The sequence below is a fragment of the Anopheles gambiae genome, chromosome 2, assembly GCF_943734735.2.
Source record: "Anopheles gambiae chromosome 2, idAnoGambNW_F1_1, whole genome shotgun sequence".
Classification (NCBI taxonomy): Eukaryota; Metazoa; Arthropoda; class Insecta; order Diptera; family Culicidae; genus Anopheles; species Anopheles gambiae.
The window spans coordinates 1611936-1636179 of NC_064601.1; the positions used below are offsets into that span (position 1 = coordinate 1611936).

General features: G+C 49.5%; 7 protein-coding genes across 9 annotated transcripts; 4 read left to right on the forward strand and 3 right to left on the reverse strand.

The window, feature by feature from the left end:
- The first annotated feature begins 546 nt into the window (after nucleotides 1-546).
- On the forward strand, nucleotides 547-2998 carry LOC1281950 (tubulin alpha-1 chain). The gene is made up of 2 exons (XM_321937.6): nucleotides 547-749; nucleotides 1484-2998. Exons 1-2 carry the CDS (start codon nucleotides 747-749, stop codon nucleotides 2831-2833), a joined length of 1353 nt encoding a protein of 450 aa, XP_321937.5. The 5' UTR covers nucleotides 547-746; the 3' UTR covers nucleotides 2834-2998.
- Nucleotides 2999-3617: 619 nt separating this feature from the next.
- On the reverse strand, nucleotides 3618-12091 carry LOC1281949 (uncharacterized). The gene is made up of 6 exons (XM_061648311.1): nucleotides 11608-12091; nucleotides 10055-11537; nucleotides 7030-9993; nucleotides 6854-6961; nucleotides 5550-6779; nucleotides 3618-5243 (listed from the first exon to the last, which is right to left on the reverse strand). Exons 1-6 carry the CDS (start codon nucleotides 11722-11724, stop codon nucleotides 4519-4521), a joined length of 6627 nt encoding a protein of 2208 aa, XP_061504295.1. The 5' UTR covers nucleotides 11725-12091; the 3' UTR covers nucleotides 3618-4518.
- A 471-nt stretch (nucleotides 12092-12562) lies between these two features.
- On the forward strand, nucleotides 12563-14207 carry LOC1281948 (histone-arginine methyltransferase METTL23). The gene is made up of 2 exons (XM_321935.6): nucleotides 12563-12989; nucleotides 13159-14207. Exons 1-2 carry the CDS (start codon nucleotides 12870-12872, stop codon nucleotides 13759-13761), a joined length of 723 nt encoding a protein of 240 aa, XP_321935.4. The 5' UTR covers nucleotides 12563-12869; the 3' UTR covers nucleotides 13762-14207.
- LOC11175582 (SRA stem-loop-interacting RNA-binding protein, mitochondrial) lies at nucleotides 13814-14207 on the forward strand. Its single transcript, XM_003435733.2, has one exon. It carries the CDS (start codon nucleotides 13814-13816, stop codon nucleotides 14093-14095), a length of 282 nt encoding a protein of 93 aa, XP_003435781.1. The 3' UTR covers nucleotides 14096-14207.
- Nucleotides 14192-16157, reverse strand: LOC1281947 (probable ATP-dependent RNA helicase DDX55 homolog). Its single transcript, XM_321934.6, has 2 exons — nucleotides 16022-16157; nucleotides 14192-15960 (listed from the first exon to the last, which is right to left on the reverse strand). Exons 1-2 carry the CDS (start codon nucleotides 16124-16126, stop codon nucleotides 14230-14232), a joined length of 1836 nt encoding a protein of 611 aa, XP_321934.6. The 5' UTR covers nucleotides 16127-16157; the 3' UTR covers nucleotides 14192-14229.
- A 68-nt stretch (nucleotides 16158-16225) lies between these two features.
- Nucleotides 16226-19105, forward strand: LOC1281946 (cleavage and polyadenylation specificity factor 73). The gene has a single exon (XM_321933.6). The coding sequence runs from the start codon at nucleotides 16463-16465 to the stop codon at nucleotides 18533-18535; it is 2073 nt and encodes a 690-aa protein (XP_321933.6). The 5' UTR covers nucleotides 16226-16462; the 3' UTR covers nucleotides 18536-19105.
- Nucleotides 18636-24236, reverse strand: LOC1281945 (uncharacterized). Of its 3 annotated transcripts, none has more exons than XM_061648312.1 (3): nucleotides 23844-24236; nucleotides 22756-23292; nucleotides 18636-22690 (listed from the first exon to the last, which is right to left on the reverse strand). In XM_061648312.1, exons 2-3 carry the CDS (start codon nucleotides 23157-23159, stop codon nucleotides 19624-19626), a joined length of 3471 nt encoding a protein of 1156 aa, XP_061504296.1. In that variant the 5' UTR covers nucleotides 23160-23292; nucleotides 23844-24236; the 3' UTR covers nucleotides 18636-19623. The 3 variants fall into 3 exon arrangements, with proteins under 3 accessions (XP_061504296.1, XP_061504298.1, XP_061504297.1); XM_061648314.1 differs by having other exon boundaries at nucleotides 23830-24236; XM_061648313.1 differs by lacking the exon at nucleotides 23844-24236 and adding an exon at nucleotides 23447-23823.
- Nucleotides 24237-24244: the final 8 nt, after the last annotated feature.

A 24244-nucleotide genomic window follows, 5' to 3' on the forward strand; every position in this document is an offset into this window, starting at 1 on the left:
ATATTTCTCATCATCCTACAATGTAAATTTTCTGTTCCTATTAGCTAGAAAGAATAATCAAAGAGCATTTGGCAAGAAACAAACAAAAAATACTAGGAGAACAAAATAAAATAAAGATTTATGTGGTAAATAATAAAATTGATTTCATTTTATTTTACAGCAAATAATCTTCTATTACTGCTCGATAATTTCGTTATTCCATTTGCAACGTCTAACCATTGCTTAATGAAATGGAACGATCGTGTGAACACTTTTCTCTCCAAATTTCCTTCCGCTATTCTCTTTCTCTCCGAACACAACGATATCTCTCCATTTAGCTCGCCCCTTTGCCGAGATGCACATGTCGATAAAAATGCCTAATTCCTGCATTAATTCTATTTAAACCTCCTCAAAACAATCCACACATTATCAAACACATAAATAACAACACTCCTATTGCCTTCAAATAGGCCATTTGCATCGGTTTCCCCCTTTCCGCGATGCCTTCATCCACCAGAAGTATCGAACCATGGACTGTACCCACGCGATAATTGGCAAGTGCGAGAAAAGACCGTTAGCAGAGAGCGGGTCGGTCCAGTTTCCAGAGCGTTCCTGTCGATTGTATAAAACTGAAAAGCAGCGGCTGTTTCATTCAAACCGAATCTGTTTGGAAAGCGTCCTTGTCAGCTGCGCCAAGCGGAATCCCGTACAAACGTGAAGTTATTCCAGTTTTCTGTGTGAAGTGTTAACCAAGGCATTTAGTCAACATGGTGAGTACAGCAATGGGGAGGACCAGAATGATGGCCGTAAATTCAATTGTGCCCTTCCGGCAGAAGAGCTCCCGATTCGGGGCATCATCGAACATAACCTCGTTTCGTGCTTCCACGTCATCCGCTTTTTGGCTTGCCGGCTATTTTCGGCACCCGCCACGATGCCTTCAGTTATTTGCTTCAATTACCGTTAGTGTAGAAGAAACCCCCGTACCTGCTCTTGGTGCGCATTAAGCGACAAAAATGCACTGAAACGTAAAAAATGTTCATAGAAGAAAAAAGGGCGTTGGTCGAAATCGATCTGGATGGTGGCCCCCTGCTGGTGATGAGTCACACCATCGGGGCCGCATACCGCAGTGCGGTGCCATCTTGGATTCCAGTAGGAAAAAGAAAGCAACTCTCGCGAGAAGCACAGACCGAGCCAGTGCGCATGGAAAAGAGGTCGTCGGGGTCTGCGAGGTCATGGTGAATGTGGGAACCTGGTGGTTCGCCTCAGTGGGCAATAGACAAATAAGCCCCTTTTCTGGCTTTGAATCTTTAATCACTTGAGGCAATAGCGAAAAGTCCTTTGAATAATTTTGCATGTTGGCACGCTCGATGGCCACAATGTTGAGGAGAGGGATGAACAAACCGCCAATACCTTCCGGCAAAAGTACAGTCCGACTCTGCAACTCCAAATGAAAAGAAATGTTCTAATTCGCCACCTTATCCCCCCTTACCTCTCTCCTCCACAGCGTGAATGTATCTCCGTACACGTTGGACAGGCCGGTGTCCAGATCGGAAACGCCTGCTGGGAGCTGTACTGTCTGGAGCATGGCATCCAACCGGACGGTCAGATGCCCTCGGACAAGACGATCGGAGGCGGTGATGACTCGTTCAACACCTTCTTCTCCGAGACTGGCGCAGGCAAGCACGTGCCCCGTGCCGTGTTCGTCGATCTGGAGCCGACCGTCGTCGATGAGGTGCGCACCGGCACGTACCGCCAGCTGTTCCACCCGGAGCAGCTGATCACCGGCAAGGAAGATGCCGCCAACAACTACGCCCGCGGACACTACACGATCGGAAAGGAAATCGTCGATGTTGTGCTGGACCGCATCCGCAAGCTGGCCGATCAGTGCACGGGCCTGCAGGGCTTCCTGATCTTCCACTCGTTCGGCGGCGGTACCGGATCCGGTTTCACCTCCCTGCTGATGGAGCGCCTGTCGGTGGACTATGGCAAGAAGTCGAAGCTCGAGTTCGCCATCTACCCGGCCCCGCAGGTGTCGACGGCCGTGGTCGAGCCGTACAACTCCATCCTGACCACCCACACCACCCTGGAGCATTCCGACTGCGCGTTCATGGTCGACAACGAGGCCATCTACGACATCTGCCGTCGCAACCTGGACATCGAGCGCCCGACCTACACGAATCTCAACCGACTGATCGGCCAGATTGTGTCGTCCATCACGGCGTCGCTCCGCTTCGACGGTGCCCTCAACGTGGATCTGACCGAGTTCCAGACCAACTTGGTGCCATACCCGCGTATCCACTTCCCGCTGGTCACCTACGCCCCGGTCATCTCGGCCGAGAAGGCGTACCACGAGCAGCTGTCGGTGGCCGAGATCACCAACGCTTGCTTCGAGCCGGCGAACCAGATGGTCAAGTGCGACCCTCGCCACGGCAAGTACATGGCTTGCTGCATGCTGTACCGTGGTGATGTGGTGCCGAAGGACGTCAACGCGGCCATCGCCACCATCAAGACGAAGCGCACCATCCAGTTCGTGGACTGGTGTCCGACCGGCTTCAAGGTCGGCATCAACTACCAGCCCCCGACCGTGGTGCCGGGCGGCGATCTGGCCAAGGTGCAGCGTGCCGTGTGCATGTTGTCCAACACCACGGCCATCGCCGAGGCCTGGGCCCGTCTGGACCACAAGTTCGATCTGATGTACGCCAAGCGTGCCTTCGTGCACTGGTACGTCGGAGAGGGTATGGAGGAAGGTGAGTTCTCTGAGGCCCGTGAAGATTTGGCCGCCCTCGAGAAGGACTACGAGGAGGTCGGTATGGACTCCGGCGAGGGTGAGGGCGAAGGCGCTGAGGAGTACTAAACAAAGGTACTTTCCCAGTAGCAGCAGCAGCCCGCAGCAGCATCAGCAACAGCAGCAACAACAACATTTGAAGGAAGATGGAAGATAGTCTTTGTACATTCTTCGTAATTCTTCCTTCACTCAAAAATGAGGAAATAATTGAATAAATTATTTCTGTACAAGAAACTAAAGAATGTTATGCTTTGAGTAATACAAATATGATGACATTGAACTGGTTTTGGTTTCAGTGGAACGCGGGTACGATTGTCTCGTTGCTGGGCGACAGAGAGCATGGGGGGATGAGATCATCATGATGTAGTGTTCGGCACACGTGATGTCACATCGTTCCATATTTGGAGTAGGCGCAGTCTGAAGCAATCCAAGCGGAGCGTAGGACGGGTCCGTAAAAGGCAATTATCTAGTCAACGTCATCCGCCTGGCTGGCGTCTCGTGCATATTGAAGCATAAAATTGTAACCATTTAAGACCGCACTAAACAAATCTTTCAAAAGGAGGGGCGACGCCAACGCACACTAACGGCAGTTTGAAAACACCACGAAGCCACTGGTAGGCGAAATTCATTACAAACTTGTTCCGAACGTCCCACGTTGATTCACTTCATACCCTGTATGACCATTTCTGCCTGCTAAAACGTCCCACGTCTCGCCTTCTAGCCGCTAAGAGCGACAAATTTATTTCAGACCACCAAATTGCCTTGAATGGCTGAGTTGTGAGGTGAAGTGAATGATCAAATATGGTTCGGTTTGCTTTCGGAATGGAATATGGCTTGCTTAACCCAGTTGCACTTTGAATGGAGTTGGTTTTTATTCGTACCACTTGCACATCACCACCACAGCATGGCCAATTGGTTGATTTTACTCTTACCTTAGTTCTCACCACTGCTAGCTAGCTTGTCTACATTGAAACTTCCAAATTCCTTCAAAACTCTGACGACTGATCATCGCCTAAGCATAAATGCAGCGAAATAAATAGAACTGATTCTTTATCAAAACTTTGCTCCCACTGCTGAAAAAACGTCGGTTTTTCATTCTAATTCTCAACACATGTAAGATGGGATCGGAACGCTTCAATTCAAAATGTGGAAGATGGAATATAGCTTATGCAGCAGCTTTAAAATACACGCATGAAAAATTGAAAACTATTTTACAGGGCAAAATGTTGAGATCGCTTTAAACGCTTGGAGGTAAAAAACAAACAAACAAAACAGGTCGCACGTTTATGTAATTAATTAAACGTTTCAACCGCTGTCCTGTGTGCTGCTGGACTACAAATCTATCTCTCTACGTCATAATTCTTCCGCGAGGGAATCGATAAAGGAGTAGGATGAGCTTTGAGTATCGTCACTTACGAAGCAAGTATGTACAGAAATCGATCGATCGATAATTCTTATGAAAAAAGGAACATTCAAAGGAAAATGTTACAAATGTAGCTTTCGCACACACACACTGTGGTGTAAAATAAACATACACCAAGATTAAGCAAGAAAAACTGTACAGTCCAGGTTTAAGTTGGCCCTTATCACCTAACTCAAGGCACCTTCCTATTTCTATCTTTCGTTCCATAGAGCTGAAGAGCACGCTAACCTTGAGGAAATAATTACAGCAAACTACTTTCCCTGTCCTTGCCGAAGAGCAAGGACAAACACACAAACTAAACGTAAATTTACTTACTACCTGGCTCAACTTCTCACCCTTGACTTGTGCGCTTCTTGCGCCGCAGGTGCTTCCGGTAGCCCTTTCCGTACCAGCCCGGTTTGACCTTGGGCCTATGCACAGCACCATTGGTTCCATTTTTAGTGACGTTGGACGGTGACGCACTATCGCCCACTGCCGACTCCGACTCACACTTCGCTCGCTTGGTCACTCTAGCGTCCGTCTCCTTCGATTCTTCGTCTGCCAGCGGGCGTCGTTTTTGTTCTAGCAAATCGGTTCGCTCAACGGCAGAAGAGGAGGAAATGGTCTTACCACCGTCACCGGCAGGCGCTTTCGATGTCGATGCAAGGGACGACGCTGCTGCTTCCGGCATGTCTGGCTGATATTTTTCGCTTTCACCGTCAGAGAAATCACAACATTCGCAAACCACTGGTTTACCGCGGCGGTATGATTTGACCGTGAACTCTGCCGGCTGTGGGGGATAGAATTGGCAGCTGTGTTGGGAATAGTTTTCGAAACAAAATTTGCACTCAATTTCCAGCGGTTGCTGCGGTTCCAGCTTCAACGTCGAGCCACAGCCCCACAGGTTCACGTCCGGCGGCGGTGGATGAATAATGCTGTGCAGACCAGAGTAGGCGTAGTTCACGTCGTACCATTGTGGCAAGGCGGCGTTCGCGGTGCTGGTCTGTTGTTGGTGTTGCTGGATAGCGGTCTTGTAGTACGTTAGGATACGTTTGTACTTTTCCTGTTGCGAAATAACTGGTAAGCAAAGAAAGAGAACGAAGAATACGATCAATTTGGGGTATTACGTGAGTAATTGTTGTGAGATGATTTAAATTATGGTTTTGTTGTTGTTGTTACTGCTTTATCAAATGACCTTATACTTTTCGTTTTTCCCGAATGCAAATAACTTTTTCCATTGTATCAATGTTGTAGAAAGTCGGCACGTACTGTACCGTATCAACGAACTTTTGCTGACAACGCTGCTATCAAGAGGTGTTTTTGTTTGTTTTTGCACAACCCCGCACGCATTAATGATACATTTTATCGTTCAAAGTTACTTACTTGCAGCATTTGAGCTCGTCCCAATTGTTGCGGCGAATGGAGCCTGGAAATAGCCTACTGGGGCAGCTATCGTGAATAACCGGCCCGCCGTGGTGGAAGTTGTCGCCGCTGTCGTTGTCACATGTTCGCTCGCCGCAGGCTTCGAGCACGTGGCCGTCTCTGACGATTCGTCATTCGACCGTTTCTTCTTCTTCTCTGGATGTTTAATGTTCAAAAACTCCGGCTTCCGGCGAATGCGGAAACTACGTGACCGTCCACCACCACAACTACTTTCACCCATTTCGTCACTTTCGTTTGCTCCATCCAGGGACCGGCTGGAGCGATTGCTTCTTCGCCGTTCCCGTGGTGACTGATCGATCGTAGTATCCGTATCGGAGTCAGTCTTTTCCGGTGTTGCGAGCTGCTTGTGCAAACGCACGGACTCGAGACGCTTAGAGCGACGCTTCTTCACTCGGCTCTCGTCATCGTCGTCCGTCTGTTCGTCCGACTCAAGTCGGAAGGATTTTGCGGGTGTGGTTGGAGTGGCAGTCGTTGAAGAGCAAGCAGACGTCGGCACATTATCGGGTACAATTTGACTTTTCAGTGGGCTTGTCAGCAGCACTAAGTTTGTACCCATGCCGGTAGGAAAACCTAACAGGTTCGGGAATCTTGCCTGCGTGCTGATGAAGCTATTGTTCTTTAGCATGTACGCGGCCACACCGGTCGCGTTCGGTGTAAGGGCAGCTTGAAAAGGTATGAACGATGGAGTCATTCCCACGCCAGCGGTTGGTGTTGGTGGAATAATATGACCGGCACCGTTTGGTGCGGGGGTGACTTTGAGCGCATTACAGTGCATCGGTGCAGTGAGCAGCAATGCGGATGGCATCTGCATCGGTTTAGAGGCCGGCGTGTGCACTGTTACTGGAGGTTGTGTAGAATTCTGCTCCTCCTGGTTAACCACATCAGTCTTATCGTTTTTGGGGACTTCATCTTCCGTTAGATCAATAACGGGTTCGGCTATTTTGGCAGCCACTTGTGGCGGCAGCTGATATTTGATCGGCGCTATCAACTTCAGCGCTGGCGGATAAACTTCGGTGAATCTTGGGGCTGCTTCGTACAGTTCTAACAGCGCACTATTGCTAAGCACAACTTTTACCATGTTTTGCTGCGGTGTGGGCTTGAGCTGTGACGATTGGTGTGGGGCACACTCTGTGCTCTTTGCTATACACTCCAGGGTTTCAGGATTGTTTCCTAGTACGAGAAAAACAACGTATGCCATTATATATTTCATTCACTCTTATAATCCGTGTCTAATGTGGACTTACTTTCTGTGGAAGGTTGAATTAAGGTGTCACATGACATTGCAACATCATTTGCACAAGCTGTGCTTTGATCAATATGTTCCTGAATATCGCTTCTGTTACTTGGAAAATCTGCGGAAATCATGGTATGGATTAGAAAAAGAAAACATATATGGGCGTTTTTGATGATGTCTACTCACCTTTTGTAAAAGGTTCAGCAAAGTTGTCGGACTCAATTGACATCGAATCCTCCTTTCTATTCGTATCGTCCATCTGCTCGTTGGGTTCTTTTTCGTTCAGAGCATGTTCATCCAACGGCTGAGGGATGAAGTTGGAAGATCTTTCGTCTTGATCCATAGGTAAAACATCGGTGCTAATTTCAGGATGTTCTAATGGAAGTTCCTCTTCGGAAGTTCTTTTGTTAGCTGAGCCTTCTGCTGTATCATCCATTGCGCTTGTTCCAGCTTGATCTAGCTCTGGATCACTGGCAGTCAGATCGATATGCTCTTGATAACATTCACTTTTTAAAGGAGAACATGCATTCCTCGTGACCAGTCGTGCAGAAATTTCAGTAACTTGCAAAGAGTTATCAGGTTCATACTTTAACGGTACATCACTAACCGATGATTCCTGTTCACTTTCATTACGACAATCAACATTATCCAAAGCATCTTCTTCTAAGCGCTTACTTTCTGGAGATAAAGACTCAACATCGTTTGATTCAATACTGGTCAGTTCACCACATATGTCCTTTGAGTGATGGTCCTTCTCGTCTACATCGATTGATTGTGGAGCAATTATCGTCTTAGATCCTACGTCTGTTGAATGCAACATAACATTGGAGAAAGCATTTGACTGGACAACTTCCTCCCCAGATGAATCATGCTGAACCTTCTCGTCTTTCCAATCAGGATCATCCTCCCGGGTACTGTCTGTGTTGGCTGTTGCATTAAAACTTTTAGGTTCTTTCGTTGGCGTTACACATAAATCTGCTGGAATCATTTCAATGTCATCGAATGTTTCATATCTGCGCCAGGACTCTTCGCTGCCCAGATCGATCATTGTCGCTTCCCCACCAAAAGACTTCCTTATCGGTATTTCTTGTTCAGCAGTAACAGTGGCTGTTTCTTTCTCGGTCGAGCTTGTCCGATCGTCTTTGTTGTTGATCATGTTCGAAACATCACACAACTTCGACACTTCCAACTGATCTGAATGGTTGACAGTTGTGCAATGATTTTGTTCATGGCATGACGGCATTTGCTCCGCTTTGCAATTCGAATTGCCTTTAGCAGATAATTCACCAACCGATAAATCTTCTACCACTGTCTCTGTGTGTGGATCAGTTTTGGTCACTTCTTCAACAATTTTGGATGGCTCATATGACTCACAATCAATAACATTCTCAGCATTCAGGGCCGCATCATGCTCTTGGCTGCTTATGACATCCTCATCTGGCGAGTTTGTTGTTTCTCTCAAAGAACCCTTTACGTTGCTTGCTTTGGAATCTTCAGAAGTATCTGGCGTTGGCTCGTTTGGAAACTCAGCTTTTTCTTGTTTTGAGGACTCCTTAGAAGAAGTAGACACTGGTTTATCCAATTCTTGGCTGTGAATTGGTGAGCCAGTCTCTTTGCTTAATATTCTTAGATGTTCCTTTTGTGAACTGCCGTCAGCCTGACAATCGATCTGGTCTTCATTCTTTTTCGGTGAATGCGAAGGACTAATTGGTTTTTGTTCATATTCCGGGAAACTCCTGCTAAATGATGATTCATCTTCACTTTCCAGGTTTGTTGTAGCACTGTGTCTCAGTTCATCTAACTCACATGCGACGATAGCGTCGGAAATTGCTCCGGAATTTGAAGCCATATTTTCATTTCCAACGAAGTTATCATTTTCCACAGTCATCGATAAAGTGGCTACTGGTTGTATATCTGATCCAATACATGACTCTTTATCTGATGTTTCACCTTCTTTTGTATTATCTGGATGCGGTGTCGGTAACAGTTCTTCTCTTACCATTTTGTCATCTTCCCGGCGTTCTTCTTCCTCATGCTTAGTTTCTTTATCACCGAGTTGTTCGGTATGCTCTGACCGTTCATTCATAACCGTTGCAAGCGTTGGGCCAGATTCCGAACATACAGTAGAAGTGCCAACGGCAAAGCATGGAATATTTGCGTCAAAGTCTATCTCTTGGTTCTCCCCAGAATTACTCTCTGAAGATGATGAATCTATCGTAATGCATTCGATAATATCGGGGAAAGAGACGACATCTTCTGCAAGCGGCCTGCATTTTAACTCGTTCATATTATCGGCTAGCTCCATTGCAGATTCTGTACATGAAGCAGTTACAGTTTCCTGTGATGTTCCACCCATTTCCGGGGTTGAGTCAAGAGTGTTTCCTGAACTTTTGTTCTCTTCTATCTTCGGTTCTATTTCAGTGACATCCTCTTGTTTGGTTCCAAGGCTATGCCTTTCGCAAGAATTTACACTCTCGTGTCCTTCTACGCACTCGTTTCGTACTGATGTGGTTGAAATCGATGTATCCACAAGACATTCATCTTTAACGCATGTCGGTTTATCCATACCTTCATCCCTTGCAGGAATTTCTTCTCTCATACCATTCTCCTGGGTGCATTCCAGTTTGATTTGAATGGGTTCCGGAGCCGTTGCAGCTATGTTTTCGTTTTTATTTCCTTCTGTCCTCTGCAACTCCGACGATATAGCTGCAAATGCATTCTGATCTTTCACTTCATCGGAAACCAATGTATTTTCACTCTTGACATTTCCAGCATCGTGTTCGATGACACACTCCTGCAAAAGCTTTTCTGGCACAGTTTTGCATCCTACTGATGGTTCTTCTATAGGTTCCACTTTTGGTACACTATTTAACTTTGATTCTGCTTCATTTACTGCAGTACCAGAGGAAACGAAACTTGATGATGGGTTTACATTTTCAGGACGGTGTTGGTTTAGCGGCACCAAACCAGGCGGCGGATTGGTTACAACTACCGGCTTCACGATAAGTTGTATGTTATTACACAATGGCAACTTGTTCAGAAGGCCTGAGTTTGAAGCGCTCTTTTCAGGGATATTCTTGCTTTCTGCCTTTACTTGTTGCTGAACTAATGTTACACCTGGCTGTAGCAATAGTGGCACGGGAACTTGTACTAAAAAAGAAGTTAATGTAAGCGTTTATAGTATTATTTATGAATTGTAGTTTCTACTTACCTAGCTTTTCCGCACTCTTAGCTTCATCGACTGGCCGTGGTTTACTGTCCAAGAGGCCAGAACATCCTACAGAGTTCATGGTTGTCAGTACGTGTCGTAGATTGCCGAACAGATTCGATGCGGTGTCGATTTTTATCACGTTCGCAGGAGGAGACGATGGAGCTGATTTAGATTCACTGCTTGTGGTCGGATTGTTGTTCGGTTCGCTTTTCGTTTGATCTGCACCGCTAGATGTCGTCAAGCAGGGCACCAGGGGAGGTAAATGGCCGGGCCCGGGTGATCCTCGCGATTCTGAACGACCCGCTGTGCTTAGCAGTATATTATAATTGGTACTAATTTTCTGCTGTTGGGCAAGGATTAAGTTGTTAAGGTACATTTGCTGTGCAGATGCGCATGTACTGGCAGAAAGACTCGTTTCTGGTTTAGTTTCCTTTTCTCGCTCGCTGCTCGCTGATTCCTCCGTGTTTTCTTCTTTGGTGGTGGCAGTGGTTTTCTTCAGCATTGGCTGTGAAGCAGTGTGCTGTTCGTCGGCCAGCAGCAAAGTTGCGTGAGCAAATATTGGATCCTTCAGCCGGTTGTACACCGGCACATCTATGTTGAGGTGCTTCATAACCAGCATCATCACCTGATCGCATTTACCGTTTATTTTCAGCGTCGATACCTTGTCCTTGGGCGTCCACTGGAGGTTGATTATAAAGATCTTAGGCCGCTTTTTGATCGGCCGATCTGTGGCCCACAACCACGTATACTTCCGAAGCACCTTTAGGCTCGAGCCAATGCACAGGATTAAATCAGTCTTCTCTGTGTGGGGTGTTACGCCGGCCCAGTTCAGGGGCCACTTTAGCTGGCCTCTCTCGCCAAAATGCACGATCGTGTCGATCAGGGGCCCACCGCAGCGTCGGCATCGACGATTCGTCTTGTGGTAGTGCCGTGCGGTGAACTGGGTCGTGTCGAAAAGTCTCCAGTATTCGGCGTTCGGTTTGCACTGCTTGCACACCTCTACGTACATATTTCCGTGCACTTCCGAGAGGGAAAAGCGAGGCAACCCCGAACGAAGATGCAAACCGTCGCAGTTTTGTGACAGTACGTGCTTTAGAATGCCCCGTCGGTGCAGTTCAAAGAGCGCCATATGGGTGTAGGTGGGGTCGGCCAGAGACAAATCGTACTCTCCTATGTCTTTGCCCTGCTCGAGCAGCGTCCATATTCCTTGGCTGCCGCGATAGTCTGGTATTTTAGCGGACGTGCTTATTCCCGCCCCAGTATATACGATCAGATGATTCGCTTTGGCAATCGCTTGGGCTAGCTTTAGCGCCTTTTTTTCGATAATTTCTGGCTCATCCTCCGTTTCCAGTACGCGCTCCTTGTACTCTACATTGCGTTTGCGGCGCTCGAGAATTTGTTTTACCACTTCCGGCTCACTCTCCAACAGTCGTACCTCATCGTGGGTACGTTTGCTTTCGCACTTGTTTAATACTGCCGCTATCTGAAAAGGCAAACAAAGGATAATTAGCCAACGAAGGACACACCATGCCACATTCAAATCCGTTGTTTACCTTTCGCCAAGAGTCACGTTTTTGCTTTTTCGGACATTCTTCTTTGGGAGGTGATTTACGGCGCCGTGTCGCTCCTTGCTCCAGTATAGCCGATAGTGTGATGCCCTTCATTCGCATTTTGCATACAGATTTCGGATGGTTCCAGGTGAAGCATTACATTAATTAACATCTAATTGCAATTAGTTCCTGGGCTACAGATTTGCCAAGCTTCTCCACCAAGTCGCAATCTATTCACAGTGCCATTCGAATGCCGTTTACGGTTTGTTGTGTTGAACGAGTATCACTTCCATTAGTCCGTAGCTGTAGCAGTTGTATTTACTTGTTACGGAACATTTTTCAAGAAATCTCCCCAAATTTAGGATACTTTTATCCCTACAAAAAGCCTCGCGATAGTGACAGCTTGCCCGACGAGGGTGTTTTATATATTTTTTTATTATTGTTTATTGTGCTTTTGTGCACCTTTCCTATGCTTCCGGTTCGAGTACGATTGAATTCGGGTTTTTGTGTATGTAATTCCAAGAACGCGCTTGAAGCCGGGTTGAGCAGTAGAATTAGCATTGGGTTTGTTTTGATTGGTTTTCGACTTCAACTCAACTATGTAGATGTAAACGAATTTTTTGAGGGCCCTTTCACACCGGACGAATGTGGCAATTCGCGAGTTCGACGAACTTGCTCATATCCAAATTTATGAACGAAAATCCCCATGAACCCAACACGAACTTTGTCGGTTGCGCATTCAAATCAAAGCATCAAGCGCATTCAAAAGCAAAAACTTTGTACAAAAAAGCCGCCTCGCCTGTTTTGGTGAATGAAAATGTTTTTTCCACACTAGAAAACGTTTGTATTTACCACATTTTAACATGTTTTGTTTTGTTGAGAGTTCGTGCCTATTTCGGTATATTGAGCTACAGCCGTACTGAGCTACGTTTGTCGAACGCGCGAATTGTCACATTCGTCCGGTGTGCAAGAGAGTGCTGGATCGACGCAGCCATGCCAGTGGTGCCAGCACGGTTGATTGGAATAGTGTATCAGTTTTCCATTCCGTTCGCCTTGTTCCCAATTACATTTGCGATGGATTGCAAGCCTTCGCCAATTCTATTTCATTCGGCTTGATGAGGGCTAAATTGCACTTTAACGCAAACAAACTAAATAACAACCATGCGCCATAAATAATGCCCGTCGCTTTACCGTGAGCATGTCCTAGTGGTCGACCAGTGTGAAATGTGTACAATAGCCCCAAACAAGGGTCAGTTTGGACGAAAATGACCAAATTCCAACAAATGGAAAACGATGGCGAGCAGATAAAAAGGTTTGTTTTCGGTAGCAAATCTAGGCACGGGGCCTCGTATGTGGGTGAAAAGCTGGAAATACTCATACCGGAGGTAAGTTGCGCACTGATGGCATTGGGAAAAGTGTTTGTGTGCGGTATTTGTTTGATTTTGTTTGCTGTTGGGCTGACGCTTGCGTTCTGGCCAAGTGTCAAAGCGCGATCTTGTGAACCACGCACCACACGCGGAGAATAAGTTTCTATCCGATTCCGTTGCTTTGCAGCTTCCACTGCCAGGATATTCGTTCTACACCTGGCCCTCTGCCCCGGTGTTGGCGTGGTTTCTCTGGGAACGGCGGCACTCGCTCATCAACAAGCGGATACTGGAGATAGGAGCCGGCACAGCACTGCCGGGTCTGCTGGCTGCCAAGTGTGGGGCTCACGTAACACTCAGCGATTGCAGTACGCTACCGAAAACCTTGGAACACATCCAACGCTGCTGCAGGCTGAACAATTTAGTGCCCGGCCCGGGCAAGGACATCGAGGTTATCGGGCTGACGTGGGGACTGTTTCTGGATCAGGTGTTGCAGCTCGGCCCGCTGGATCTGATCCTCGGCTCGGACGTGTTCTACGACCCGTCAGTGTTTGAGGAAATCCTAGTGACGATATCATTCATACTCGAGGCGAATCCGGGAGCGAAATTCATCTGCACCTATCAGGAACGGAGCGCCGACTGGTGTATCGAGAATCTGCTCAAAAAGTGGGACCTGGTGTGCTCCGTGATTAGCTTGGACAATCTGAGCGAGGATCTCGGTGTCGACCCGCAAGAGTTGATGGGCAACCATACCGTGCACTTGCTGGAAATAGTACGAAAGCCTATCGGATAAAATCAAACGGTCGTCGGTCAGTCGAGTGATTAGCCACAACCGATACACTGCCATGTCTTCCACCACAGCTGCCGCCAGTACCATCGCCCGAGGGGTGCAAAAACTGTTCGTGGGCAACCTACCGTGGACGGTCAGCACAAAGGAGCTGAAAACGTACTTCTCCAAGTACGGTCACGTCCATTCGACCAACGTAATCTATGACAAGTCGACCGGCATCAGTCGCGGCTACGGGTTCATCGTGTTCAGTACGCGGGAGGGCTTCACCAATGCCACCAACAACCGGTTGCACGTGCTCGAGGGACGTGTGCTGGACTTGCAACCTGCCTCTTCTTAAAATTAAACATAAATTCTAGCTACATAGCAAAGGGGGAATGATTCGTTTTAAATAGTTACAGAGTCGAATTCATGATTTCGTTGAATAGAAACATTATTTAGCTGTAATCCGTGCGCCCCGTTTAAGCGTCTTCTTTATTCAGAGTCATCCAAACCATCCCCATCCTTGATGCCCATTTTATCGTCGTACTCCTCTTCGGTGATTTTTTTCCTTTTCACCTTTTTCAACAATCGAATATCGTTGGCCAGCTCCTCGAGGTCTTCCTGCGAATATTTGGTCCGTTTCTTTTTGGCCGGCACTGCTTCACCCGCCTCGATGGCGGCCTTTCGTACCTGTTTCTTTTCCCTTCGCTTCTTACGGATTTCCTTCCGCTCCTCGCGTGCCTTGCTGGCCTGCTCCCAGGGTATCGTTTTCTTCCGGATCAACTTCTTCTTCCCCTTCCATTCGCCTGTTTCGGCGTACGTTTTCAGCTTCGCCTGAAATGACGCTTGCTTTTGCTTATCCTTGTACGCTAGCTTGAATACGTCCACCAACTGTTCTGGTCCTTGGAACGTTTCCTTGAACTGTGGCTTCATCTCGGGCATGCGGGGCAACTGCAGCAGTCCGTAGCTGGTCGCTACCTTACCGAGATCGAGATCCTTCAATCGCAGGATTAAATTGCACTCGTGCTTACTGTACGCCTGCACGTGCGACACAAACGCTCGATTCGCTTGATCGAATGTGGCGCGATCCGTCTTTTGCAGCTGATGCAGTGTGCGTAACGTTTCCGCCAATCTTGCTTCGGGAATTTCCAGTTCCACCTCCTTGAGGGCAACCTTTTGATTGCGCGTCAGAAAGTCCACGTAAGCGTCCTCGGTCGGCAGCAGCATAATTAGCGCATTACCTTCCGATCCCTGGCGTGCTGTGCGGCCTACACGATGCACAAATGCGGCCGCACTGGACGGTGGATCCCACTGTAGTACCCAGTCCACCTCGGGAATGTCGACGCCACGGGCAAGCACATCGGTACAGAGCAGCAGCGCACTGTCGGCTTCGCGGAACGACTGCAGTATTCCGAAGCGTTGCGATTTCATTTTCCCGTGCAGCCCCAGCACTTGCATCGAGGGCACCAGAGCCGCCATAGCAACGGACCAATATTCAACGCAAGCGCACGTTGGTAAGAATAGCATCGCTTTCTTGATCTGTTGCGAGCTTATAAAGTCGAGCATAGCGACCATCTTCTGTTCCGGTTCGACGATCAGGTAGTAATTTTGCAGCAGCTTCGGCGTACTTGTGGTTGCCTTCTCGCGGACGCTCACCAGCACGGGATTGCGTAAACCGGCGCGCATTAAATCCTTCACCTCCTTGGTTTGCGTTGCCGAAAACAGTCCCGTACGGCGCTGGCGGGGCAGATATGCGAGGATCGTGTTGATTGTCGCCTCAAACCCCATGTCGAGCAGGCGGTCCGCCTCGTCCAGTACAAGCAGCTCCAGATTCTTGACCTTTGCAGCCAAATTTAGATCGCCTTTGCGTTCAAACAGATCCTGCAAGCGACCGGGTGTGGCAACGAGTATGTTGGCACCTTGCTTCAGGATCGACATCACGTCTTCCTCTACCGAGTTTCCTCCGATGAGCATTTTCTGCCGGAAGCACCTCAACTCATCGTGGGCCAGAAATTCGGACAGCACGTCGTGAATCTGAGTGGCTAGTTCGCGCGTGGGCGAAACGATCACGGCTCCGATTTCATGCTTCTTCCATGCCTCACTTCGCTTCCGTTTGAGCAGCAGCTCCAGCAGGGGGACGAGGAATGCTAGCGTTTTTCCTGAACCCGTCACCGCCTCTGCTGCCACGTCTTTGTAGGACAAGAGCAGGGGAATGGTGGCTCCCTGTAAAATACACGCCTCGGTTAGAGAAGAAGCTAGCAATTCGGTATTTTCATCGTACTACCTGCACCGGTGTCATCTTATCGAATCCGAGCCGTTTTATCACCTCGAGCACTGGCGCACTTAGTGGGGTGGACAGCTCGGTCCATTTGCCGCTCGGTCGTGGCATCTTTACATGTGGAGCACTTTTTGAATGTTTGAGGACGGATTAAAAAATGTTGCAATTTCCCCCGTAAAATCACACAACTCTCTGGGGCAGTTCCACACAACACAAATGCACGTGCCCGCGTGATTACCTCAAACACACCGTTTGACAGCAGCAGCTGCTTGTCGTTTGACACATAGCAAGCCGGCGAAGGCCCCGAGCAGCTACACGCCAAAACAAAGCTGGTGGTGAAAATTGTGTGTTTATCGACGCTTCACTACACGACGCAGAGTTAAATTATCCCACAAAAAGACCGGCAAAAGATCGTCACAGCAACAGATTAAGATTTCAGCGCACACAATGGCTCAAAAGCGAGCGTCGAACGGTGCACGGCTGCTGAAGGAGGAAAGCGATTTGATGGTGATACGCCCGCTTGGTGCGGGCCAGGAAGTGGGTCGATCCTGCATCATGCTGGAGTTCAAGGGGAAAAAGATCATGCTGGACTGCGGCATCCATCCCGGTTTGTCCGGGATGGATGCACTGCCGTTCGTCGATCTGATCGATGCGGATCAAATCGATCTGCTGTTCATCTCTCACTTCCATCTGGACCACTGCGGTGCGCTGCCCTGGTTTCTGCAGAAGACTTCCTTCAAGGGCCGATGCTTTATGACGCACGCTACAAAGGCCATCTACCGGTGGATGCTGTCCGATTACATTAAGGTGAGCAACATTTCTACCGACCAAATGCTGTACACGGAGGCGGATCTGGAGGCCAGCATGGAGAAGATCGAAACGATCAATTTCCACGAGGAGCGCGACATTCTGGGGGTGCGGTTCTGGGCGTACAACGCGGGCCACGTGCTTGGTGCGGCCATGTTTATGATTGAAATCGCCGGCATTCGGGTGCTGTACACGGGCGACTTTTCCCGCCAGGAGGATCGGCATTTGATGGCGGCGGAGATTCCGGCCATGCGCCCGGACGTGCTGATCACCGAGTCCACGTACGGAACGCACATACACGAGAAGCGCGAGGATCGTGAGAATCGATTCACCTCGCTCGTGCAAAAGATTGTCCAGCAGGGTGGCCGGTGCTTGATTCCGGTGTTCGCGCTTGGCCGAGCGCAGGAGCTGCTGCTCATACTGGACGAGTACTGGAGTCAAAATCCGGATCTGCAGGAAATTCCCATCTATTACGCATCCTCGCTGGCCAAGAAATGTATGGCCGTGTACCAGACGTACATCAACGCGATGAACGATAAGATCCGGCGTCAGATTGCCATCAACAATCCGTTTGTGTTTCGGTTCATCTCGAACTTGAAGGGCATCGATCACTTCGACGATGTCGGACCGTGCGTCGTGATGGCGTCGCCGGGCATGATGCAGAGCGGTCTGTCCCGCGAGCTGTTCGAGTCGTGGTGTACCGATCCGAAGAACGGTGTCATCATAGCCGGTTACTGTGTCGAGGGGACGCTAGCCAAGACGATTCTGTTTGAGCCGGAAGAAATCACCAGCATGAACGGCCAGAAGCTGCCACTCAACATGTCCGTGGACTACATTTCCTTCTCCGCACACACGGACTACCAGCAGACGAGCGAATTCATTCGACTGCTGCAACCGACCCACGTGGTGCTGGTGCACGGAGAACAGAACGAGATGGGCCGTCTGAAGTCGGCCCTGATGCGCGAGTACGAAGCCAACCCGAAGGTACAAATTACGTTCCACAACCCGCGCAACACGCAACCGGTAGAGTTGTACTTCCGGGGGGAGAAAACGGCCAAGGTTATGGGAACGCTGGCCGTAGGGGAACCGGCCGATTGTCAGCGATTGAGCGGGGTGTTGGTAAAGCGTGAGTTCAAGTACCACCTGCTCGCACCGACCGATCTGTCCAAGTACACCGACATGAGCATGTCGATCGTGACACAAAAGCAAAGCATTCATTGGCCCGGGTCGACCGTAGTGCTGAAGCTGCTGCTAGAGCGTGCCGGTGGACCGGGATCGGTCGTGGAAACCCCCATACCAGAAGGAAGCACTGCGACGGCCCGGCTGCGGGTGTGCGATTGCATTGATCTTACGGCGGACGGCAAGATCGTTACGCTGGAATGGCAGGCGACACCGGTAAACGACATGTATGCGGACATGGTGATGGCCTGCCTGTTGCAGTGCGACATTGCGGGCAGCAGCGTCATCGGGACGCGTATGTCGAAGGTGGACGAAAAGCACTACCAGGACTGTTTGATCGAAACGCTGCAGGAACTGTTCGGCGAGCAGTCGATGGAGAAGTTCATCGATTCGGACCGGCTAACGGTGACCGTGCGGGGAAAGCGCATCGTGATCAACTTGCAGACGCACGAAGTCGAATGCGACCAGGACGAGCAGCTGTATCAGACGGTGTACATGACCGTGCGCAAGCTCAGGCAAAGTTTACTACTGTAGAGAGCAGGGAAGGAGGAGAGGCGTAGTTTGTCTTACAATTGCAAATAAAAGAAACTTTAACATATAGAACCATAACAAAAAAAAAACAACACGTTTGAAGTAATTTATATAAATATATATATTCACATACGTATCATATACTATATACGGATCGTACAGGGATTGCGTTTATAGAATATTTCCAGTTTGCAGTCTGTATAAACTTGGAATTAGAGGTGGATTAGCATTTGAGGCAAGGTTAAGTTTCTAGATTTTGTTTTGTCTTTGTCCCTGCGCCACACGCCACGATTACGAACCCAAAACTGTTGCACAAGGCGTACTAATTTTGATACGGGATTAACTGATGACGTGAAGAGAAATGCACATTGCGTATTACCTGGCTACCTGATAATACTGAACATATGTATGTAGCTGCCGCCTGCTTTCCGGGCTGCCTATTGCATCCTACAATCCTACTGTAAGACCTACGCTACGCTACCCCATTGACTCAGTTGTATTTGAAACTATAATAAATAGCTTAAGATAATTCAAAATAATACAAACAAACGTGTGAAACGTTGTCCACACAAACAGCGTACCACATTGCTCTCTAGGGCGCAAGCAAACCACTCACACAATACATGTACAATACCATAATTCTACAGTTTGGTAATAACGCCTAGATAAAATATCAGCCTAATCTTACTGGATCGATGAGGCTCTGGGTCCTATCTGTGCTGTGTGCTCGTGCCCTTTTGCTCATTACGACCGGTTTACAGGTGCATCAGCGTGTTGTCGCTAACTTGAAAGTACTATTTTTCACTCATCTTTACGAAGCTTTCCAGTCTCTTGGTTCGGTGCATGTCGCGAGTTCTTCTAAAGAATCGTGCCCATGCTGTTTTACTTCTAGCGCATTTTTTGATCAATTTTCTCCAAGAGCCAAACGGTCTGCCAGCCAGACCATGCATGCTCTCCGGAGCCGGAGTAGTAGTTGCCATTCCAAGCGGTGAACAGTTGTAAAATTAATGAAGCAATAATGTACTTCTTCCTGCTCGAAATCCTGATCTTCCCAAGCTTCATTTCCGCTTCTTATATCCTTCGGCGTACAATCAGGAGAATGGGTTGCTCCGCCGCTTCAGTGAGCCAAACTTTTTCTCTGCCTCCAGCAGCATCTTTTCGTTTCGGATTACCTCAAACGGGGCCATCTTCAGCAGCTTTCCGCCGGCGACGCCCGTCGTCAGCCGGGTAGTACCATCGGCCGCTCCCACCGACTCATCCGCCAGCTCATCCGAGGGGAAATCTTCGAAGCTCATGTTGCTGAATCCCATCGCTTTCGAGCTTGATTTTGAGCTTCCCTTCGCCGGTCTGGACGTTTGGTCGTCTTTCTTGCTCTTTCCGATCACTGCGACGCCGCTTTCCAGCACGGCTTTGCGGTAGCCACTGACGTTAGCCTTCACCTTCTGCCCGAGCCTACTGGCCAGCTCCTCACTCCGTCCATGACCGGTGCTGCCGCCACTGCTTTTCTCTTGCAGATGGTTATACTTGACCTTCTGCTTTTTCGTCAGAAATCCTTTGGAGGACACTTTCACAACCGTATCGCTGCTATTGTCGTCGTAATCGTCCGACTTGAGATTACGCACGTCATCGTCTTCCTCGTCCTCTGGGCAGAAGTTGACGTAGTTGTTATCCGGCGAAATGGAGGTCACGCTGTGCGAGGGAATTTGGCTGAAATTTACATAGTCGCGTCTCGCATTCAGGTATTGCTGTCCTGCAACTGCATGGTGCAGGTTACTGCTGTAGGATGCGGAATGGCTAGTCACTATCGTGGATAGAGATGCAGACGATGGTGAAGCTGTCGGCACGGTACCAGTTGCTGCTGCTGCTGCTGGTACAGGCAGTATGGGGATCGTTGGTAAAGCTGTACCGGTATGAGGAATAATGTGAGTTAAGGTAACTCCACCGGACTCGAGAGTTACGCGTGAGATTGTTGGTTCCTGAGGTGTCATTGTGGCAGAAGCTTTCATTGGATGCTTTACAGCGTTGCTTACTGTAGGCGGAGAAGCTACCATGACACTAGGCGGCAGAGAGGCAATTATTCCAGGCGATGTGGCCGGTACTGTGGGTACTATCGGAGCGACTGGAAACGGTTCAAGTCCAAACAGATCGCGCCGAACATTGGGGGAGCTTTTTTCGCGCTGCGTCGTTGCTGTAGGGGCTATGTTTAAATCGAACAAGTCGTTGCACGTCGCTGGTGCAGGTTCGTAGCTGATTGTAGCTGCCGGTTTTATCGGCGTGGAAGTGACGAACTCACTGGGCAGCAACTCGGCACCCCCACTGGTCGGACAGTGCTCTGGGATGGGATGCACTTCGGGTAGGAACTTGATGACACTGTTCCGCTTTGGCACAAACGGTTTGCGGAAGGGCGCCATCGCAAACGGGTCAAGCTCGGCTTCCGCTTCTTCGTCGTCGTTAATGCACTCACGCTTCTTGGCGGCAATATCGTCCTCGGGCGTGAACGGATCCATCAGGACCTCTTCGCCGCTGGTATTGTTTTCAGCAGCCGACTCATAGTCCAGCTCATCGTCCAACAGCAGCGGCTTTTCGCCCTGAATCATGTCCTCTTCCGCGGAATCGTCCTCATCGATAACGCTGTGCTTGGAGTCCATGTGGTCCCGCTTTTTGACGCGCACCCTGGTCACGATTCGGCTCGTGTTGTCCTCGTTGGTGGTCACACTTTCGCATTCCGCGTGATAGGCACTTGAACCGCACGTCTTGATGCTCTCGCTGATGCAATCGTCCACACTTCCCTCACCGCCGAACGTTCCGCGCCCGAACGGTTTTCGGCGGGCCGGTTCACAGGCAGGAACCTTCGCATTCGCTTCATCTCCCTCCGGGAAATCATCATTCGCCCGTAGATCCGATGCCGACCCGATCGAATCATCGTCGGAAGCATTACCATTCTCCGGTGCATTCGGTTGCTCGCGATTTGCGCCCTTTTTCGCTGATCGGCGCTCTCCTCCCTTCGCTGCTGTTGATGCACTGTGCGAGGACGAGTCTTTGCCGGCATGAGCCACCTTACTGCGCAGCTTTTTCACCAGCTGCACGTTTTTCATCTGACTCTTGTCCACCTTATGGTATACGGCTTGCAATTTTTCTGGAATGTTGCTCTCCACAAACTGCTTGAAGCTGTGCTTCTTTGCACTTCCTCCTCCGGTGCTGCCGGTGGCGCCGGTGTGCATGTGACCTGCGTAACTACCAACGCCACCAGCTCCACCGACCGCACTGCCAACGCCGAGAGCTAGAGATCCGACGGATTCGGAGTAATATTCCGAATCGCTGTCGTCCGATGTGATGTCGTTAGAGTTGAGCTTTTCGTACTTGTTACGATCGTCCAGCGGTAGCTTGATGAAGCTGGGCGAACCTTTCTCTCCACTGCCGATGAGATCGTCTAGCTTCAGGTTCTTTGGTCCGAGCGCGGGTTTATCCAGGTCCTTGTGGGCACTGCTCAAGCCCGCCACGTCGATGCCATTGCTGCTGCATGGTTCCGTAGGGGTGTTTTGTATCAAGCTTTCCTTGCCCGTGCCTCCCTGTCCACTGCCCACGGCATAGCGCCAACGATCGCTTATTTTCGATGCCAGCTTTGCAGAGCTGCTTTTCTGTTTGAATCGTTTCGGCAGCGTAAACGGAGCAGAACCGAAGGGATCTTCCTCGAGTGTGAGCATATCTTTGCCCGCCAACGCTCCGTTCGAAGCAGCAATCATACCCGTAGAGAGGGCTTGCGAAAGGGATCCCCGCTGCGTGCCCCAGTACGACACGCAGCGGTCCGATTTCATTTCCTCCGGCGAGGTCACGATAGACGTTTGGCTGCCTTCGAGGCGTAGTTTATCGAATTCCGCTCCGAACAGCTGATCTTCCGTCAGCGTTGAGATGGGGCTGAAAGGCGATGGATCTCCGAACGGGTTCCATGTCGATGATCCGGACAACGGAGAGACTAGCGATTTTTCACTGTTTGAGTTGCTCAGTATGTGCTGCTGGTGCTGCTGCTGCTGTTGCTGCGAGTGCGACAGCACTGTTGGCCGCGGGCGAATGGACACCGTGGTGGATGTGGACATTGGATCCTGCTCAAAGGGAGACAGCAGAGCGGCAGGTGATACTGCGGCCGATGGTACACTGAACCTAAAAGCAAAAAATTGATTTAAAAACGGAATTTGTTTGTTTTGTATGTTTTCACTTGTTCTTACTTAAAACTGTTTGCCTCTCCGTCCACTGGACTGTGCCTCGGTATCGAAGCACCCAGAAATTTATCGTCAAAGTTGGCCACAAACTTGTCACACTCGACGACTGCTGCCGGAATGGGCGAAATGACGTTTTTCGGCGAGGGATTCAGCGGTATCGCTGCCAGCGTTAGCCCAATCGCAGGCGTGCTCGACGTGTGCTGTTGAGTTGGTTTCGGTCTAGATCGCGGTGCCACACTTGTACCATGCCCGGTGGTGCTGTGGGCTGCTGCGGCAGCCACCGTCTGTCTCGAATCATTCGCCATTCCAGTGATTGTATCGAACGGGAGCTGTTGCTGGTGGGAACTGCACACGTTTACAGCACCAGCACTATTATGCTGATTGGTCGTCGACTGAGGCATCTTCAGCATCACACACGTCGCGGCTCCGAACCCGATAAGCAGGCTATCTTTGTTCCCTCCCTCCCCGCCTTTGGAACACTCTCCTCCTTCAGTCGTCGGGCTCAGTCATCATTCCCCATGGCTGGCTGGCTAGCAGCACTACCTGCGAAGAGGAAAAGTAGGCGACGCGTTGCATGCGTGAAATCAGTAACAGCAGCGTTCAGCGCGGCGTGTAAGCACCTAGATACGAGATGAAACGCGGATTGAAGGGGAGGGGAGGGGGGGGAGATGCAATCATAACTGGACTTTTTGTTTACATTGACCGATAAAGCCCACGAAGCAAACCCCGTTCGCTGCGTGGGTGGATGGCAACACAATCGTAGAAGATAGTGGAAACAAACACTCCGCAATCGCTCCGTCCGCTTTGGTCTGTCCGTTGTCTTTGGTGGCCTATCGCACTGCGTCTGCAGTGGCGCACTGTCCGGGAGCTTGAGATGAAACTGGATCAATGTAAATAACAGCTGCGCTTCTCTCTGCCCGTCAGCCCGTCGCTACGTCAGCGGAACAATAAAAAAAAACACACACACACGCAGCATGATGAAACATGCACAGACACCTGGCTGCCACAAATGCTAATCTGTGGCCGTACACGAACGTCCTTGCCGAGCAATGATATCTGGATACGGGGTTTTACACGTACCGACTGCCACTTACCTGCTGCAGATCGAGATGCGATTGTTGTTTTTTTTCTTCTTCTGTCCAATAGTGTAAATCGTTTGCGTAGTTCTTGGACCGAACACAACACAGCAGGCGAGCCAGCACGGCGAAACTAACAAAACGAATTGGTCACTTTGCGGGAGAGTAGGCACAGTTTGGATTTGCACACACACACACACGCACACGGCACTGTTCTTAAGTACGTTAGTTTAGCATCTTGTTCATCTTTGGCAAACAGTTCCAGACTCCGATGGTTTATATCCGAATCACACACTCACGACGTACTTCACCTGCACAGAATTAGCAGTGTTGTGAATTTCGTCCCCTTGCTGGCAGTTGCTGTCAAATGCGAAACAAGCGGACAACTGTGTCGAAGTCGAAAGTGACTTGAGCCAGTT

Bases quoted from the DNA above. Each gene is read 5' to 3' on its own strand.
- LOC1281949 (XM_061648311.1), bottom strand. From the start codon at position 11,724: ATGCGAATGAAGGGCATCACACTATCGGCTATACTGGAGCAAGGAGCG. The intron at 11,538-11,607 runs GTAAACAACGGA...TTGCCTTTTCAG, and splicing joins AACGTGACTCTTGGCGAAAG to ATAGCGGCAGTATTAAACAA. The intron at 6,962-7,029 runs GTGAGTAGACAT...TGATTTCCGCAG, and splicing joins TGCTGAACCTTTTACAAAAG to ATTTTCCAAGTAACAGAAGC.
- LOC1281948 (XM_321935.6), top strand. From the start codon at position 12,870: ATGACCAAATTCCAACAAATGGAAAACGATGGCGAGCAGATAAAAAGG. The intron at 12,990-13,158 runs GTAAGTTGCGCA...GTTGCTTTGCAG, and splicing joins TGGAAATACTCATACCGGAG to CTTCCACTGCCAGGATATTC.
- LOC11175582 (XM_003435733.2), top strand. From the start codon at position 13,814: ATGTCTTCCACCACAGCTGCCGCCAGTACCATCGCCCGAGGGGTGCAA.
- LOC1281947 (XM_321934.6), bottom strand. From the start codon at position 16,126: ATGCCACGACCGAGCGGCAAATGGACCGAGCTGTCCACCCCACTAAGT. The intron at 15,961-16,021 runs GTAGTACGATGA...TGTATTTTACAG, and splicing joins ATAAGATGACACCGGTGCAG to GGAGCCACCATTCCCCTGCT.
- LOC1281946 (XM_321933.6), top strand. From the start codon at position 16,463: ATGGCTCAAAAGCGAGCGTCGAACGGTGCACGGCTGCTGAAGGAGGAA.
- LOC1281945 (XM_061648312.1), bottom strand. From the start codon at position 23,159: ATGCTGAAGATGCCTCAGTCGACGACCAATCAGCATAATAGTGCTGGT. The intron at 22,691-22,755 runs GTAAGAACAAGT...TTTTGCTTTTAG, and splicing joins GGAGAGGCAAACAGTTTTAA to GTTCAGTGTACCATCGGCCG.